Source organism: Poecilia latipinna, unplaced genomic scaffold, assembly GCF_001443285.1.
Source record: "Poecilia latipinna isolate Pla-1442-1.1 unplaced genomic scaffold, P_latipinna-1.0 Scaffold464, whole genome shotgun sequence".
In the NCBI taxonomy this organism is placed as follows: domain Eukaryota; kingdom Metazoa; phylum Chordata; class Actinopteri; order Cyprinodontiformes; family Poeciliidae; genus Poecilia; species Poecilia latipinna.
Window position 1 is genome coordinate 269,637 of NW_015113080.1, and position 19,511 is coordinate 289,147.

The 19,511-nt window shown below is 41.2% G+C and overlaps 1 protein-coding gene across 1 annotated transcript in view; it reads left to right on the forward strand.

Moving 5' to 3' along the window:
- Nucleotides 1-19,511, forward strand: part of LOC106951555 (glutamate receptor ionotropic, delta-1-like) — a 234,350-nt gene that overhangs the window by 175,623 nt on the left and 39,216 nt on the right. Inside the window, exons 7-11 of the mRNA XM_015039183.1 lie at nucleotides 14,389-14,490; nucleotides 15,618-15,740; nucleotides 16,699-16,773; nucleotides 16,927-17,278; nucleotides 18,738-18,876. Coding sequence (XP_014894669.1) covers nucleotides 14,389-14,490; nucleotides 15,618-15,740; nucleotides 16,699-16,773; nucleotides 16,927-17,278; nucleotides 18,738-18,876 — 791 coding nt within the window. The remainder of the gene's footprint in view (nucleotides 1-14,388; nucleotides 14,491-15,617; nucleotides 15,741-16,698; nucleotides 16,774-16,926; nucleotides 17,279-18,737; nucleotides 18,877-19,511) is intronic.

Genomic DNA, 19,511 nt, shown 5'->3' on the forward strand with positions numbered 1-19,511 from the left:
CCCCCATGAGTCTTAACCATTGGATCCTCATTAGTGCCTCGTGGGACCCATAGTTGTTGATTTACGCATTATTTATGCAGCAGTGAGCACAAACACTTGTCAGTTCATTAATTTTCCAATCATTGAAAAAGTTGTTGAACCATGTTACGGTAACCTTGATGAAAAGCGTTCGCGTTCAGATCCGTACACAGTCATCCATTGCCATCAAACCACTTAGTGCTTAACAGGACGAATGAGGTTCTAATTAACAATCAGAGGAGTTTTGTTCCTTCCACCCTGTAAATACACAAAGATGCTATCTTTCTGTGGCTTAACCGATTTATGAAATATAATTAAACCCTGCAAGACATCGCTGCATCTCCGAGCGTCACATTGACCGCCCAGTGACGTGCCTTACATGTCTGAGATAATAGAAACTTGATTATGTTGTGCAATAATGGAACTTATGATTAACTTCTGTTGCCTACAAAACCCACTAATTCAATCAGTCTCGTTTTCTCTGATGGCGCAAAAGTTCTCATAGTGCTATTATGTTCGGCACTGGAGGGCATGTTAGTTCAGTGTTTTAAATTATGACATGCAAAACTGCATTGGTTCAATCAATTTGTAAAAAAAAAAAAAAAAAAAATTAAAAAAAGCACAACCTTCAGCCAGTACTATGAAGATATGTCCTGGTATGAGTTGTTTTAACTGGTCATAAAAAAGGGTATAAAATAAAACATTTCAGACATGATCCACTTAATAGCCAAAAATGGTTGCAAATGGGAAAATTGACAAACATTTTTGTGATGATGTGTTGAAGACAAAGTGTCGGAAACAGTGTCTTAAAGAGACGGAGGGTCAAATTCGCAGTATCAAATTACAACGTCGAATTTCTTTCAAGCTATGTTTGGTATACGCTGCATTTTTGTAACAACTGAAGGTGACATAGTTGCTTTTGTGCCAGGAAAATACTCAGTACTGTCGTTTTTAAGGCAAGTACACCAAATGACCTAGAGGAAAAAGAATAAACATGCTGCAATAGTAATATAACAAAAGATATAAATGATTGAAAGAGGGCTCACTGGAAAAAAACCCCTCAATAATAGGAAAGTAAAAATGGAGTTGAAGGAAAGAAAATCTGAAGGGAATGAAAAAGAGTAGAAAAGGCTAAAAAAAAAGGAATGTTAATAAAAAGGGCTGAGAGGAATGAGAGTGTTGTAAAAGGATAATTCATGTGGAAAGATTAAGTTGTGGGGGCATAAAGTGAAGGGTCAAAGTAAATAAGAATTTGAAAGTAAAATAAAATCCGAATGAAAATTGAAAAAGTGTTATGGGAAGACCCAAAGAAAAACAACAGTGCACTAACAATAACCGAGGCAAAGGGAAGAGGAGGAGATGGATGTAAACAGTGCAGAGGAGCAGGTAATAAGAAAGAACAGGTGGTAAAATGCACACAAACAAAATGAATGAAATTTAGTGGTAGAAAGTACGAACATGGCAGCAGCGGACGACGCAAAAATAAAATGCAATACGGAAATGGGAGCTGGCAACAACAGAGACAAACAAATTCCAATTGCAAGAGAGGAAATGAAGGGCGAAAACAACGAAAAACTGTAAAGGCAAAGCAGAACAAGAGTACATTAACAACACCATCAGAGAGATTTACACATTTTCAGTTTTTTTTCCTGACAATGAAAACAATAAGTTTGCAGATGAACGCAGGGTCAGGAACCACATGTAAATGGAAATCTCTTTTTAACAGCTTTTTTTTATTATTATTTATTTATTTGGCCACATAAGACATTCACAGAAATGCTGTCGCTGTTTCGGCCGTGTGTCTAACAATTCGGATGATTTATCATCCCACAGGAAGTGTGTGTCAGCGTAGCACACACTCGCACACTGAGTTGCTGCTGCTGCAGTAATCAAGATTTAATCACCTGGCTTCTCTGTGAGTTATGACTCCCTCTGGGTTGCATAATGGCCGTTATGAGAATGCAGGTCCGCTGCTACCCATGCGTGTTTGTGCACATGCTCCTACATTAATACAGTCATATCAAGACACAGACACACACACACACACGCAGACCTCACACTTCACAGACCTCTCACTCTGCATATATTTGGAAACAAATTTAACAAATGGATATTAAAACACAGCACATTTTGCATCAATTATGTGACATTCATTTGCATTCAGCTTTGGGAGCGCTGATGGCTTTTGTGTCGTTTCTTTGGTTTTCAGACATCCGTTTTTAGGCTCAAAACACGGCGTGTTGTGTGGGAACTTCTGAAGCACCTGCTCCCAACTATCTCAGCTCGCAGCTGAACCCTGCCTTTAATTTGTAGGCCACTTAAAACCAGATTAACCCAACCTCATCCAAAAAGATTTCTAGCACAAAAAGCTCCCCCCGCCCCCTCTGAGTGGACCATATAGCTGAAAGGATTTAGCTTTTTATTTTGGTTTGACAAGACTAGTTATGACACTACACAAGCGATACGACTTTAAAATCAAATGAGGATGTTTTGGTAGCCTTGCTGCTCTGGAGCATACAGGAGTTTTAACACCATGCCAAGACTGGAAGCAACAAACTTATGAGGGGCAACTGCAGCTTCCCTTAGTCTATTTACAGCTTGTCTGAAAACTGGCGTCCTACAGAAACAAAGATTTAAGGTTTTCCCAGTCAATTTTAGCACCAGTTTATTCATTTATTCATTTGGACTCACAGTAGCCGTTGCCATGACAATGGCTACTCTTGTTGGGGCCAACATCATAGATCAACACAGCATTAGTTGCAACAGGTGAGGCTTCCAGTTAACCATAATTGTATAATTCTGACACTTGCATGATTAATAACACAGGTTATTAAAACATTTAGTATGTTAGATACTACAGTGCATTCAAGAAAGCACAAAAAGGCAATTCCAGCCATTTTTCTAAACAAGGCAGAAGCTCTGATTAGAACAAGTCTCCCAAGTTCTTCAGTCAATCAAATTTTATTTGTATAGCACATTTCAGCAGCAAGGCATTTCAGAGTGCTTTACATAATTAAAATAAAAACAGCATGTGACATTGAATAAACAGTGAGAAAGAGAAAGAGATTTTGAAAAAAAAAAAAAGATTAAAAAAGATAAAAACATTAAAACCCACGTCCCTTTTAGGACTTCAGTTAAAAGTTCTTGTTGAATAACCACAGTGTTAGCTGAGGGTCACAGACCCTGGTTTGGGTCAACTATACAAAAGAAAAAGTGTCGTTACCCTATCTGTTTTCCAACCCTTAATCTGTACATTCAGCCGTTGCCTTCCACCAGCATTCTTGGCGATTTGGCCACAAAACGTAACAGGTTTGGGCTGAAAATGTCTGTCATTTTAGCAACTCTCTTTAGGTTATCCTGGCCAATTTAGATGCCATTGGTCCTGATCACTTTCCCAAATCACCTTGAATGTCACCTCTTGATCCAGAGCAAGTTGCTGAGTTTTGACATTGACCTGACCTTATCTCCAAACCCGAGGACACATCACATAACTTTTAAAGTCGTCACAGACTTTGAAAGGGCTTAGGTGTTCAGGCTAACACACTGAAAGTCAGGAATTACAAGCTTAATAACCACACCTGCTGAGAAATCGCAGATTATGGAATCTATCAGATCAAGAAAAGCTAGCTGAACACATCAAACTCTTTTGGAAACATGTGCACAGAACATACATACCAGCAGCTGGCAGTAAAAGAATATATTGTCATTGTAAAGACAAGTTACATTTCTGATACACTGCATAAAATGAACTAGATACAATTTAAGATGTGCTTGGTTTAACCCACAAATAAATATGATTTGGATAGTATTGACTCAATTGTATTGCTTGTTATACCCATTTTGTGAGTTGTTTTGTGTCACTCATAAGCAGACACTGCAGATAAATAGTATTTGCATTCAAACACGCTGCATTAATCAGGCTGATTACTACTGAGATTACAAACTCCTGCTGCTGTTTTTGTTGTGGGGGGGGGACAATATACTAAACGAGTGTCCATCCTGTACGTCGGACGTTTTATACGCCACTTGTCCGATTTCTCTGATCCAAAGCCAAGAGTGAGCCATGCGTCTTATCCGGCATCCTTACTTACGCTGCTTCCAGAGTGAATCCGTTTGGCGTGAGAGAATGATGACGACGGCGAGAGTTGAGCTGAAACGGAGAAGTTTTATAGAGTTTGCGGTGTGTGGGTAGGTGTTTTTCTGTGGCCGGCAGTGAGTTATCAGCTGCTCGCTCTCATTATGTGCACACGCTCCATTCATTTTCCCCCTACAGTGTTCGCCTTATCCCAATCTCCATCTCCATCTTTGCGCGCCGCTCTCGGCTCTGCTCACCCCTCGTATGGCCATTCCTCAAAGCAAATTTTCCCCGTAGATGAAACGCCACTCCCCTCACGATCCTCCCCCTCCCCCCTGCGCGCACACACACCTCCACTTTCCACCTTCACATCAGACCTGATGGAGATTGAAATGTTATTTCCCTGTTTCCCTGAGAAACTTGTACGTCTGCGGTCTGGTCTTTCAAACCTCCCCCCACGTGCCCATCCCATCCGTCCTCGTCTTTCCCATCTCGTTCACTTCTGATGCGTCGTCCCACCAATTTGTTGTCGGTAAATCGCCTTCCTGCAACCGACGGAGAAAGAAAACTGGTATTTTTTTTCCCCTTTTCCCCACCCCATCCTCTTCAGATGGCAGCGTGTCAGAAGACATTATGCTCTCGCCCACTTTTCTCAGAGGGAGTGTCTGCGAGTGGCTGTTTTTAATCAGACGCCGGACGGCATCTGGGATGACTGCGGCAGACAGATAACCTCTCCAACTTTTAATAGGGCCAGATTTAGTTCCAGTGGGTTTCAAACTCCGATCTGAGAACTCTCAAGAGGCCATCGCAGAAAGTAACAAGAAAAAAAATAATAAAAAATGAGAGAATTGAAGAACTCTCCAATTATGGCGAAATTAGATGATTAGTCCGCTCGCTGGTGGATTTGTGTGCTGTTGTTTATCCTTTAATAGACGACGCAACTCCAGCATCTCCGCAGCCTCTCCAGTGTTTAATTTATATTCCACCAGCTGCGCTTTCCCTCGCAATCAGCAGTCATCCGCTGTGCGTTTATTTGGCCGACGTAGACAAATGTTTGCGCTGACCTAAAATAATAAATGCAAAGCGTCGTCCATAAGAGCCGCTGTGTTTTAATGAAACACACAGAGCCTGTGAATGGCGGAGTATATCATGATCAATGCATGTTTACATCTTTTCGTCCCTCCGCCTCATCTTTGTTGCTGCCGACACTTTTCTTTCTCTTGTACTTTCCACAAAGGAGCGCAGGAGCTTTGTGTTATTTTGCCGAGGACAGAAATTACCCACCCATTTGTCTGTAATGGGTCCCGCATTGTTACCGTCTCCTCAGAAATGAATCCATTAGAAACGTTGGAGAACGAAAATGAGACTCAGTCGGTGCTAATTTCAAATCCCCGAGGTAATTTGAAGTCGTTAACAACAATTTGTGCCTTTGAAAACTAGAAGCTTGCTAATTTCTATGAATAATACATTGAACAAGATAGATATTTTGTTCCTTTTCCATTTTTTGCTTTCAAAGCGTCAAAGATGGAGTCCTTTTTTTTTTCTTTTCTTTTTTTTCCCTCATAGGCGTGGGCAGTGATGAATGGCTCCTGAGCTCTTGGACATCCTATAAAGAGACACCAAATTAGGTTCGCTGATAATAGCAGAACAGAAAATGAAAAAGCTGTGAGAAAACAGACAAAAAAAAAAAAAAGAAAACAGATGTAATGTTTGGCTTTCAAGAGAAACCAGATAGAAAAACATCAGCTGGGTCGCAGCTTTCGTCTGCTAACCAGCATCGGTGTGCCTCAGAGGAACACGGTGTTAGGTGAGAGGATTCTCAAATAAAGTTTTGGAAAGTTTGGCTTTGTGGAGCTCAAACTTTCCGGAACAGCACAACAAAATTAAGCCAGGAGAGATTTATATCTGCCAATATATTGGTACTAAATCAGAATGAGAAAAAATGTAAACTTTGAAGCTCCTGGAAGAAGAAATTAGATTTCTGCTGCATTTTGAGTGAAATTGAATGGTTTTCTCTTATAAATTTAAACTATAAATGACTTCAGGGAACATAGCATTCAATAAAAACCAAACTGCAGGTTTAACATAGAGGACAGAATTGGTTAATATGCTTCAAAGAATGTTTCTACTTTCAAGAACGTGCTAATTTACACCCAGGTAGCTCAGTCGAGTTTAGTTCTCAACGCTGTAGAATTTTAGAAAATTAAATCGCCAATTATTGAACTCCAAACAATTAGATTTTGATAACTGTGAACATTGGTGTCAATATTTTTGATATTTGCCAGGATGGCGTTACGGAGCCACAGAGAACTGATGCAAAACATGAGATGCGCATTCCAGCCCTCTCCAATATCCACTCAGTGTATTAGAATATTGTTGAAAAGTCCATTTTTATCAGGTACTTTAACACTGCAATCAATTTATTTAGATTAATTACACACAAATGTATGTTGAAAGCTTTTATTTCTTTTAATTTTGATAGTTTTCTGCTTATAGTTGATGAAAAAAAATATTTAAAATTACGATATTACACCAGACCAACTAGTACAAAAAAAGTAGCCTCAATGAAAAGTATGTTTTAATACCTTCTTAAAGGTTGTCAACTGTCAAAAGCATTTTTAATCTAGCAAATGAGCCTGATTGGAGTGCATATTGTAATGTATTGAAGATGATTTTATGGTAAACTGTGGGGAGGAAAGCAAAACGAGCAACTGAATTTTATTCTGCACGACGGCTGGACTCCATCTACTTAAAAGGATCACAGAGTAGAGCTGCTGTTCCTCTGCTTAGTAATTCATGTTATTTTGGGCATTTTAAGTAAGGATTGCTTCTGGAAATCTTTCATGGTTCACGGTGGGGAAGCATCGAGGCAGCCGCAGTTATTCCTGCAAAGAAAGATTATACCTGAAAGTCTGTCTCTGGAACCCCTTTGGACTCCTCCCAGATAAAACCAGAGGAGGAACCTTGGAGACCACTGAAGCATAGAGGTGGAAGATGTGTGGCACATAAGTGAAAATGAAATTTATTATCAAATGTTTTCACCCTTGTTTTATAAAGAATCATGTGAATTCCCAGGACACTCTGTCCTACTAACCGAGATGGTTGTTTTTAGCTGAGTTGAAATCAACGGCAACGTTTGTGCAAAAACATTTGAGCGGAATCGAAAGTTCTGAATTGTTTCACTTTTTTAGCTGACAGAATAACTATCTGGTTGCTAAATTATATTTTCATAAACCATGCGAAAATCAGCAATGTGCCACCAGTTAACCACCAGAGAATCAGATCCACCTTTAAGCTCAGTCTACCAATAACCAACCAACTAATTCAGTTATTTCATGACATTATTTGCTCTTTATGATGTTGACAGAAACCTTCTGCCTTCTGGACAGGAATTCGAAAATTAGCGTGTTTGCTTAAACACAATGCATTGTGTGTTTCTGTTGGGCATATTAAAGAAATAAATTCAATTCAACACTTCTGGTCGTGACTGTTTGAAATGGATTAAAGCAGATTTGTGTTTTGGTGTGCAGCAGCATGTATGTCCAGTACAGCAAACTGGTTTGAAAATCCCAGTTTCTCCTGGTTTTTTTTTTTTTTTTTTTTTTTTTTAATCTGCTTTATTGTTGGCTTTTTGACTCTGGTTACTGAAATAAGAACGATACAAGCTGCGTTATTGTCAACAAGCTGCCAATTTATAGGAACTCTTCCTAAGCATGAGTATGGATAAAGTGAGCTCCCTGCGTGTCTGTTAAGCCGCAGGATTTCAGTGGAAGCTTGGAGAGAAGAAAACAAAAACCTCAGCTGTGTTAGTCAGAATTGGTTTTGAACACTAAGAGGGTTGTTTTTCTTTTTTATTTCTGCTTAGCTCAAAATAACTCGCACCATTTTAAGGTTAAATTGATCAGATACTTGGGAAAAATAAAATAAAATGGCAGCTCAGTTAATTTGAACTCGTTTCCCTATTTCTCTCTCTCTTTTTTCAAATACCGTTGATCATAATTTTAAAGTATGCTGGTTAGTTGTTCAGCATTTTCTAAAATTTGTCCCTGTAAAAGTCCAGTTAAAACAAATGATCCTGCTATCCTAACGCTGCTCTAACTCCCTCACCCCCACCGCGCGATGTTAAGCTGAAGATGAAAGGAAGTGGAAAAATAACTTATGAAAACACACACAACAGTGGAGTCATTGCCTCTCACAGTGTGAAGCTCGGTGAATATTAGAAACATCAAATCGCTCTCTTTCATCAGACATTGTTGTGTTCGAAGAAACAAAGACAGCAGAGAGGAAAGTTCTGAGTTACAACATGGTAAATGCTATCAATTATCAGTAGCTGCGTTTGCATTGCAGGTGTGCGTAGAACAATGTCTGTATACCAATTTCCCAATTGTAATGTTTCCATTAAAAAAAATAAAAAATAAATATATAAGAAACACAATTAAAATCACACATGAATAGGCTTGTTCAGGCAATAAGTCATTAAAAAAACATGCTGCGCCTTTGTCCACCTGCCACTTCCTGTCATCTTCTTCTTCGTCTTTTCTGCCAATAGCAATGTCCGGTTGTTGATCACATGACTTGTGTGGAAAAAGTGTTCACATTGCAGTCTTGCTAAGCGCACTGCCGAAAAACCACCTCATCCTACCGCAAAAACTTTTAAAAATTTTTAGACAAGGTGTTGTTTTTTTTGTTTGTTTGTTCTTATTTACAATTTGCCGTTTCTCCATTAAACAAAATGTATATATGGTCAATAGAAATGCTGCTAGTGTCATGCTTGGTTTTAAACCAACACATAGAGGCTATTTTACTTTGGCACATAGGTAATTATGTTTTATTATTTCTTATACTGTGTCCGCTGCTCTCTTCAAAATAACTGAGATCTTCGTTGCTCTTCTTTATCAAAAGAATTTACTGTACATTCACATAGACTCAAACTAACCTCCTGTCACTGCTGCTTCTAGAGTAAGCTCTGCACTGGTGGCATCATGATTCCATTCAAAACATTCTCGCTAATAGCTGCGTCTCCTTGCAATCGTTCTTCGCCGCAATGTAATTAAAAGTCGGTGCAAAAGCCGAGCTGCTTTAACTCAGTCAGTTCAAGTCGCTCTGTAAGTTATTGCCAGGTAAATAAGTGTTTAGCGCAGCACAAAGCACAAAAGAGATGGCTTCTGCACACGGGAAGCCTCGCTCTGTCAGAAGAAGCATTACAGACGCAGCCCACGCTGTCGGACTGACAGGTGATCGCAGGGACAAATCTACTGCAGCGACAGCCGAGTCACGAGGGCTCTGAGCTGTAACTCACACCCTCTAAAAAGTCATTTTAAATCACCAATCAAAGGGAAGGATGAAGAGGACGTGAAAGTGTGGAAATAAAAAAGAAAAGGCGGGGGAGGACTCGAGGTGGAGGTGGGGTGAGAAACGGTGCCAATTGCTGGCATTTCCCTCTGCTGTCCATGGGAGAGCGAGTTACAGAAATACAACCAGGCCGTCCGTCTGGATGACAGGAGGGGAGAGGAAAGGCCTGACATTTGAGTGAAAAGTGGGGAATCGGGAATAATGCATGAGCGAGGCGGAGATTTATCCTCCTGTTTGACCTCTTCAGGGGAGAACGGTGCGCCATGACGAGAAGGAGCAGGCGAGGAAGCGGGACGGACTTTCAGATTCGCTGCTTTATGAGGAGGCGTCAGCTGACAGGAATCTGATCGTCGTTAAATTTTAAGCCCGTTGCTGAAAAACGGATGAAAACCCTCTCGTCTATTCTCTGTAAACCAAGTTATTCTTTTAAAGATCGAAAGTCTTTTGACGTTTTCAGGTTTTTATCGTGAATATGTTTTTAAAAGGACGCCGACGAAGCTCCACGCGTCGACACTGAAGCGCGTCGGTCCATCTCAGCAGGCTAGAAAATATCAATAAAATGTCCGATTCGAATCAAAAATTTAAATCGTAAAGATTCAGAGTTCATGCAGAGATCATGAAATTCAGACGTTATTGTGTATGTGCCTGTTGTGATGTATCGCCCATGTTTTCCCCAGTTGGTTGGTTTTACATGGATTATAGCATCGCTGCAGCAGCCTGGAGGAGATCAGCCCGTGGTTCAGCTGAGGTGTTAAAAACGCCCAGGTTGCTTTAATGCCAGCCTTCAGCTCATCTGCATTGTTGGCTCTGGTGTCTGTTATCCCCTCCCCCCTGACTAAACCCCATCGATTCTCTCTGGGAGTCTGCTGGCCAGTCCAGCATAGTGATGCCATGGCCATTAAAGGAGCTGTTGGTTCTTTTGGATGTGTAGGCAGGTGTGAAGTCCTGCAGGACAGGAAATCAGCATCACTATATAAACGTGTTAGCCGAGGGAAGTGCATCGAAAATTTCCCCGTAGGCAGGTGTACGGGTTTTTGAATTGATAAAACACGGTTGGCCGACAGCAGCAGATAAATGACATGGCTTCTTAAACTTCACACTGGACCTGAAAGGGTTTGGCTCGTCTGCCTCGCCACACTTCACTTCCCCCAGACTACGACAGCTTAATTTTAAGAATGAAATGTTAAATTCATTTCCTTGTGAAAACAGGATTTTGGACAATTGAGCGAGAGTCCATGGCCTTTTCTCTCTAGCCCCGAGACACGATTAAGACGTGGATTAACACCAGTGATATGACAGTTGTATTAAAAGTCCGCTTTCAGCTAAAAAGTCTTGGAGTTTTTTTTTTGTTTTGTTTTTTTTTATCAGACTTGCTGGCTAGCTAGCAAATGAAGTTTAATGTAAAAGTTTTAATCCTTACGACATACAATCTCTAAATGTTTCAACTGCAACATCCACTAAAAATAATTTGTGGCTGTAATTGAAAACGTTTGAAATGAATATGTTCATGTTTGTTGTTTACCTTTATTACTTTAGCTTGTTTCCAACATTCTGTTTTCTTGAACTTGTGGCAAATCATGTTGCTGCAAGAGGCCAGATTTCAATTTTGTAGCTATGTTTTTAGCTCCCATGTTGACTTTCTTTGATTCACTTTCGCTTAGTTCAGCAGGCGCTGGGAAATGTATTAAGAAAAGATTTACACATACTGGGCTGAGCTGACAAAAATAATCCCAGGACCTGTTCAGCAGCAAAGTGCTACATTAATCATATTTGTTCAGACCTATAGGAGCCCAAAAAGTGGACAGGTTTGGGTCTGAGTGCTCCGTTCGGTGATGCCCTCTTTTAGCTTTAAAGAGTCCATATAAGCTCTTAACCTCAACTGACCCCCTGACTGGCTCTGTAAATAAAGCGAGGCGCGTTGGACAAAGAAGAGGGAGAGAGAGAGTAGCCGTGTAATCAAGTGTGTTCGCATCCAGACGTCCTGAGGGATAAAGTGCAGAGAGCGTACTCACAGCTGCGATCTGTTGATGGTTGCAGACAGGAATGTTTTATTTTCCTCCTAACCCTAAACCAGAACAACATAAAATTTGCAGCTGATGAGTCCGCACAGAACAAGACGTTTTTATTATAAGAGTCATAAATCGCAGTTTCCTTCTACTGTGCGGCCCAGACTGTCACGTCGGTGTTGTTTGAGCCTCTTTGTCACCGAAATAACACCGATTTGGGATTTTTGAGTTACTGACTAGGTAGTCTAATCGGGTACTAAAGGGGTTTTGTGGTCATGTCTTCAGGGAGCAGAAGTTCTGGTGTCTTGACAAGTTTTGTGGGAATAACAGCAGGGTATAGCAGGTGATAAATAGATGAGTACTGTCTGCAATAATAACATTTTCCTGGTCTTAGTCTGGTGAAGAACTTGGATTAGAGGTGCCGTCTGTCCACGTTGAAAGTAGATTGTGTCATAACACAAAAAATAACAACAGAGAGAGAAACAAAAAGTCAGTTTCAGATGGCTCACTTCATGCTTCAAAGCATGAAAGGAAGCAGTTTTACTCAAAAAACCTCAACACAAATGAATCAAGCGCTCTAAAATCCTTTGCAAGATATTGGAACTTCTACATGCACAATGATTGTAATTAATAAACATAGGAGGAGACACTAAATTTTAAATTGCACCATTTAGGAGCATTTTTTTATTTATTTGAGTGTTTTATGGAGGTGACATTGCAAAAATCGTCAAACATGAGTCAGACTGCAAAAATCCTTAAATTGTAATTCTCTTCTAATCTGCACCTGCGGGCAGATCACAAATTTATAAAGCCTGCATCGCCGTCGTCCTGACAACAGACGTCCCACTGGCGTCTCTCATAATAACTTCATTCTTAGTTGATGGTACTTTATCCGCTTGTGACTTCGACAGCGGCCGTAATGGTTTTAGGGTTTAGATTGGATGGAGGGGAAGACTTGGAGTGGAATCGCGACTTTAAACGGAGAAGATAAATTATCCGTGTTAATGAGGAACACCCCCCCGCTTCCTCGCGCACAAGAAGAAGAGGGATGGATGGAGATGATGCGGAGGACAGCAGTGCTGAGAATAGCTCTTAGTATAATAAGGAGGCGCTCCTCGTTTCTTCCCTCCAGTTCTCCCTCTGATGGTGTCCATCACTCTTGCCGCTTCTCTGTTATCTCAGCATCCCTGAAAGGTCTGCTCTGATTTCCTCCACCTTCACGAGGCCGTGCCTCTTCGTGAAGCGGGGGAGAAAAGGGTTTGTCCTGAAAGTTTAAAGCATTTGTCTGTTGTTAAATACAGTGCTGTAAAAACATATTTATTTTTTATTTATAATGTTGTTGATGGTATTTGGAGTTTCTTTGGCTGAACTGATTTATTAAACCTGCACCATATGTATATATATTTTAAAAAGCCTTGTATTTAACCAGGTGTTTTATGTCTTGAAACAACAACAAAAAAAAGACAACAGAGCTCTCAACACGCATAAGCCCTAAATGGATGCAGTGGGGATAAACGGTGAAGAGACATGCATCAGTGTGAGTCCCGGCAAATCAATAAACCCGTGTGAGAGCTCCCTGTGGAACGTTTAATTTAGAAACAAACCCTCTGATTCCACACACAGGAAAAAAAAAAGAATTTGTATGTTTCCATGGTTACCGAGATGGTCTTTTTTTATCAGAGTGACACATAAGTAGTGCCACAAACAAAGGCGTCCACAGTTCTGTTGTGTAGTGTGAACTCGTCGACTCTTAATGGAGAGGATCTGGTTAAAAACAGGCAGGAGCGTTAGCATAGCTCAGGTGGTGTCCATGATGTACAGCAGCAGGATGATTTATTTGTTTGTAGATTATTCTTATTTTTAAGAAGACAAACTAGCTTTGTTTCCTTTACCTTTCTTACTGACTAATACTCAGCAGCTGGTTTTATACCAGTAGCCACAAACAACATCCCAGCTAAACTTGTGATGCTAGTTTTAAGCTAGTTCTATAAAAACACAGCAAAGCTATTGGCACCAAGATTTATTGACTGTGTGGCATGAAACATCCTGTTTTTATAGTTTTATAGTCTTTTGATGAGCATATATGTGATGTGAGGTCAACACTGGTGTTTCAGACATAAACTGTTTGATTTAGTTGTTGGTCTTGATAAGCTAGCCTCCAGCTCTGGCATGAAGTTGTTTTTGTAGTGAACTAGCAAAGACTTTGCGCTCAACTTGCCATATGTCGGGGTAGGAAACTGAAAACTTGCGATAAACAGTAACAGCACCGTTTATGGCTGATTGGAACTCTTGACAGTCAGGGTATTGGTAGTAATTTTTTATAATTTTTCTGCATTTACAATTTTTCTACATTTATAATGTTGTTTTTTTTTACCCTGTAGGTTCAGTTTGTAGTAGAGACTTTCAGAGAAAACTCAGCACAATTTGCCAAAGATGAAAAAGATTTTTTTTCTTTTATATTTGCAGGAAGACACATTGTTATTTCTTTTTCCCCACATACAGACTGGACTCAATAAAGCCTAATACTGTGTTCCTTTCCCTGATTAGGTGGTTGAACAGGGCAGAGGATATATAAGACCTAACTAGGTCAGGTTTGCTTGGTGCATGACTGTGTTTGATGGGAGAACAGCAGAGTGGGTTGTTGGCACGTTGCACGGATGTCTCTTGATGTTTTTTTGGCCTTATTTTCGGTGTTTTGTCTCTGACTCTCAGCAGAGCTCTGTGCCACATGAAAGCCAATGAGATAAGTGAATAAATGGTCAAATTGCAGCCTCTGCGCCGTGTTCTGTAATTGATGGTTGCACGATGTGGTCTCTTAACTCCGAGGACCTCTGACACTTAAACAAATGACATGATTAGACCTAGCAGGATGTCGCCAATGCCTGAGAATTGCACGCTTTTTGTTTACGAGCTGTTTTCTCTCCGTCCTCTCTGCAGCTGGCGACATGGGACTCGGTTCACGGGCTGAACGGCAGCCTGAAGGAGAGTCGCATAGAGAACGGGATGCAAGGGCTGACGGTTAAAGTGGTCACTCTGTTGGTAAGTGACGTGCATGGAGTTGACTTGATCTTCTACTAGGTTTGCTTAGTTTGGAAAAATAAGAACACAAATATTATAACATGTGTCCGCAATTAGCAGCAGTAACTCTCACCGGTGGTTTTCTGTGTCACTGTAAACCTCTGGCATACCAAATTATCGACCTGTGGCTTTATTTTATTGTTTATCTCTTTTATGCGCTTTGACACGTTGTGGTGTTGACTTGGTCACCATCATAATAAGATCTTGATATTTTTTCAGCATTGTTTAATTAAATAAATTAAATTAAATGTTACCAGGTTCTGTATTAGGAGAACAAGTCTCAAATAACCAGGGTTTCACCACCATGCTGACCGGTTGAAATGAGACGTTTGTGCTCATATTAGATTCCTTACCTTCTACAACAAATTTGTCTTTAGGGTCTTTGAGAGCATGACTGTGTGTCACTCGGTTAGAACTGAAGGACCCACTGGAATAAGACGTAAAAATGCCTTAAAGCTACATTGTTACTTTTTAGATGTTTGTCTTATATATTTGTTTAAAAACTCACCATACATATTACTTTTCACTGATCAAAGTGATCAGAGTTCCCATAGTTCATGAGGAATTCTAACTTTTGCTGGCAATTTTTGTTATTTGGAAAGTTTTTCAGATCAGTCAGACTTTCCACTCCCAACACGTTGTTTGTCAAGGCGTCGATCCCGTACTTCGGCTTCAGTGACGCCTCGTTCCGTGCGATTAGTTTAAGGGGTACGCACAACCGAGGGTTTTTACGTCTGTGATCCAACAACAACAGCAGGCCGCCGCTCCAGGTCCCCACTTCTGCCTAAGCTGCAACGAGTCGCATGTCTAACCAAGCAGGACTAATGCCTCCTCCCCGCAGTTCAGCGCCTGCTGCTGCAGCACCTCCAGGTGTCGGTGCTGCCGAGCAGAAACACTAACACCAACTGCCACGGTGGCACAAGACGACCCCCTCAGACACCCCGACCTTACAGTAGCCGTCGCGTTTTCCCTTCAGCCTGACAGAAGTTCCTTTAACTCCCACTCTTACTGTGAAGCCGAAGCCTCCCTCACGCTGCGACTTTTATCCTCACTAACACCCCCTCCTTTCTCCAACTGGCTTCCTGCAGGAGGATCCTTTCGTCATGGTGGCAGAGAACATCCTCGGGCAGCCCAAGAGATATAAAGGATTCTCCATCGACGTCCTGGACGCCCTCGCGAAGATCCTGGGCTTTAAATATGAGATCTACCAGGTCAGACTGAGCTTCACACCCAGCTGTTTTTCTGCTTAAGTTTAATGTTTTATGAGGCAGACTTGCAGCGACTTTTAGCTTTTTCACACATTTCAAATGTGCAAATGCAGAACTTGCATTAGTGAGACTATTTAACTGGATTGGTAAAGGGAGGGAAGGGAGGAAAAAATGGCTTTTCCCCGAAGCCAGCCATTAATATTTTGTATTACAAAGTAATTTCAGGAAATAAAAAGAGAACGACAAGTTCAAGCAAGTTGAGATGAGATGGAAAAATTCATAAATCTTCTCAGGTTTTAGTTAAAAAGTAAGGAGGGGGATATTTCCTTTTCCTTTATGCAAAAAATAATTTAAGAGAAATCAAAGTGAAAGAACCTCCAGGGAAATCTGAAAGCAAAATGTGTTTTTTTTTTTTGTTTTGTTTTTTTTTGTTCCTTGAAGACCGCATTTTGCATTAAGACTAAATTGATGTTACAATTTCCTCCCGAGTTTTCAAGCTCGCCACTTTAATGCCGACCAGGTTAAGAAAAAGACAGCTGGACAAAGCGGTAAACAACAACTCCCTGCATTAGTTTATTTTATGTACGCAATACGCAAAGTGACTAAAGGTGAATGTAAAGCCAGGTTCAAAAGCACTGATTTTCAAAAGTGTTTGTACACAAATATGGGAAACCATTATATTAAAATAAATAAATGTTTATATGTATCACAGGGTTCCAGAGCAGTCCGGAAAAGTCTGTCTTTAGTTTCTTTCAGGTGTGGAGAATGATTGGGAAATATTTGTATTTCCAGCCATATCCAATTGTCTCATTGTTTGGTTGTTTGGCTTGATTGTTGGTTCATTAGTTGGTTGGTTAGTCTCTTCCTTCCTTTCTGCTGAGCTCTTTCTAAATTATTTGACTAAGGGTTTTACTGGAAAAAAAAAAAAAAATCTAAATATTTGTTTTACTATTTTACTCAGGTCGCAGACAGCAAATACGGCTCTCAGCTTCCCAACGGCTCCTGGAATGGGATGATTGGGGATCTCATCAACAAGGTAAAACTAAACTCTGAAATAAACACACACAGTGTGGAAGTGCACAGATTAAATTCACCTATCAATGCTCCCATCGTTAAGTCACCTCCTTTTGAAAGCTGACGTAGTTGTTCGACGTCCATCTTTGTCCCGTTGCCTCCTCTGTTCCTGCAGAGAGCCGACCTCGCCGTGTCGGCCATTACCATCACGCCGGAGAGGGAGAACGTGGTCGACTTCAGCAAGCGCTACCTTGACTACAGCGTCGGCATCCTGCTGCGAAAACCCGAAGAGAAGATCAACATCTTCTCCCTGTTTGCGCCGTTCGACCTGGCCGTGTGGGCCTGCATCGCAGCCGCCATCCCGGTGGTGGGAGTGCTCATCTTCCTACTCAACAGGTTGCAGGCTCTGCGCTCCTCCTCCTGCTCCTCCTCCCAGAATGCACCACCGGGCCATCTGTCCAACGGAGTGGGTTCGGGCACGCTGCACAGCGCCATCTGGATTGTTTATGGAGCATTTGTTCAGCAAGGTGAGCATGAAGTTCCCACTGTTAGTTAAAGGACAGAAGTACTTGTTTTAAACTTTCAAACTAACTTGCTGTGGTGTTTTTAGTGTCTTTAAGTTGTTTTATGTTCTTAAAAGCCCGTCTGGCTACACGTCACGAGCTAGCTAAAGCTATTATTTGGTATTTGTTTATACTTGACACTTGTCCTCATTCGAATAAACAATAAAGAAAGAATGAAACAGTGGAACGGCCCTGGCAGATATACATAAGGCATTTACAACAAATTTTTACGTGGAGACACAGGAACACAGCTTTTGCACAGGGAAATGTAGCTAACTTTAACAACGATATTCTATACACAGCGTAAGGCATTAAAAGCATCAGTGCATCACAGATTTGACCATGCTTCAAAAATCTGGCATAAATGTCAGCGACTCCATGTTGTAAGTCTCTTCCTGTGTTTCTATCCATTGTTTTACATTCAGTCTCTCTTTTCAGTTCTTTGTGATGACTTTCCTTGCAGCTGCAATCATAAGTCTAAAGATACAGACGTCCTATTTTTAATCACGCCTTCCGAGAATCAGACCCACGTAAAAAGACTTGTGGGCGTCTGGAAACTTTAGCTTTAAGACGTCAATATGTTCGTCCAATGAATCCTAACCAGAATGGTAGTAAATTGTCACATGACTAAAGGACGTGCATGTGATTGGCATTAACTCTCTCTCACCAGCATGTTTGTGCTCCATTTTGCTTCCTTTTCAAATAAGGTATAATATTGTACTAAAAACTTTCTGAAGTTTGGGGAGCCGAATTGTGTTTTGCACTCTTCACTTTCCCGAGATTTCCCTTTGAATTTCTCTTTCACATTTGACGTTTTATTGGGTGTGAATTGTTGCTTCGAATGGAAACAAGAAAATAACTTTGCAAACTATTTTAGAAGGCGTCTGTCTTTTAGAATTCAGCATTCTTGTCACATTCTCAAAATAGATTTTGAATTGTTTTTTTGTCTTTTTCATCCACCCCAAGTCCCAGCTTCACATTTCTAACCTGAAGGGCAGAGGTAGAAATATCAACCCAGCAACAGACCGACACTCAGAGGCAGAAACAAACCGTACACATGTTCTCACACAGAGACACACGCATAGAATCTCACAGCAGAGGCTCCCAGATGCATCTATTATGGTCTGGCAGGTTGCCTGGGAAACCTTTTGAACCAACGGCTGTGATTAGACTCCGGCTCTGTGCTTGCAGTGATAAAGCACCTCTCTCTGTTCGACCTTTGCGGTCAATGAGAGGTGGCCGGCCTGGTACCTGGCGCCTCGTTTCCCCCGAACACCTGTGTCACCTTCCACTTGATGCTTAGCGTGTCTTCGCCCTGAAACCTCTCACAAGTATCCATGTTCAGATTTTGACTGCTGACCTCCCTCCCTCCTGACCGCTGACCTCCCTCCTCCTTCTCCGTGTGCCGCGCGTGTCTTCGCAGGAGGTGACGGCATGGTCGGCTCGGTGGCGCTGCGGATCGTCATGGGCAGCTGGTGGCTCTTCACGCTCATCGTGTGTTCGTCGTACACGGCCAACTTGGCGGCGTACCTCACCGTGTCACGCATGGACCACGCCATACGGTAACTTGCGCTTTTCTGTTGTCTGTTTTCTGAGCGGCAAACATCTGAATCTCTTCAGGACTTTTTTATCTTCAATCTTCAGATTTTGTCTTAATAGTTTTAAAGTCTTAAATATTCACAAGAGCAGATCTCTGGTATTGAAGATTGCTTGGTTACAGTGAATGGAGCGTTGATGCTCTGCCTGAGGGTTCAGAGGTCACAGCTTAAGCTCAAGCTGCTCACTGGAATTCCTCCAGAATTCTCTTACTTTCACTCATCACTTTTAATTGTCTTCTTCTCTGATATTTGCTTGCTAGCATTTATTTTTCAGGCATATTTATTTATTTAAGTTTTTTGGGGGGGCTTTTATTTGAAAGTGCAATGACAGGAAAGTAGGGTAATCTGAGAGAGAGGGAAGATATGCAGAAAAAGTCACCAGGGCGGGAATCGAACCTGCGACGGCCGTGTCGAGGACTAAGGCCTGCGCTTAACCCCGGCGCCACCACAGCACCCCGATTCAGACATGTTTTAATTAGACTACACAACATAGAATCTAGGAATGCATAACTGATGAAGAGATGATGTGTCTGCCAGAAAGAAAATTGAGTTAACGTGACAAGTGAAGATGCAGTAGCTTGGTGCGGTTAGAGGTCGAA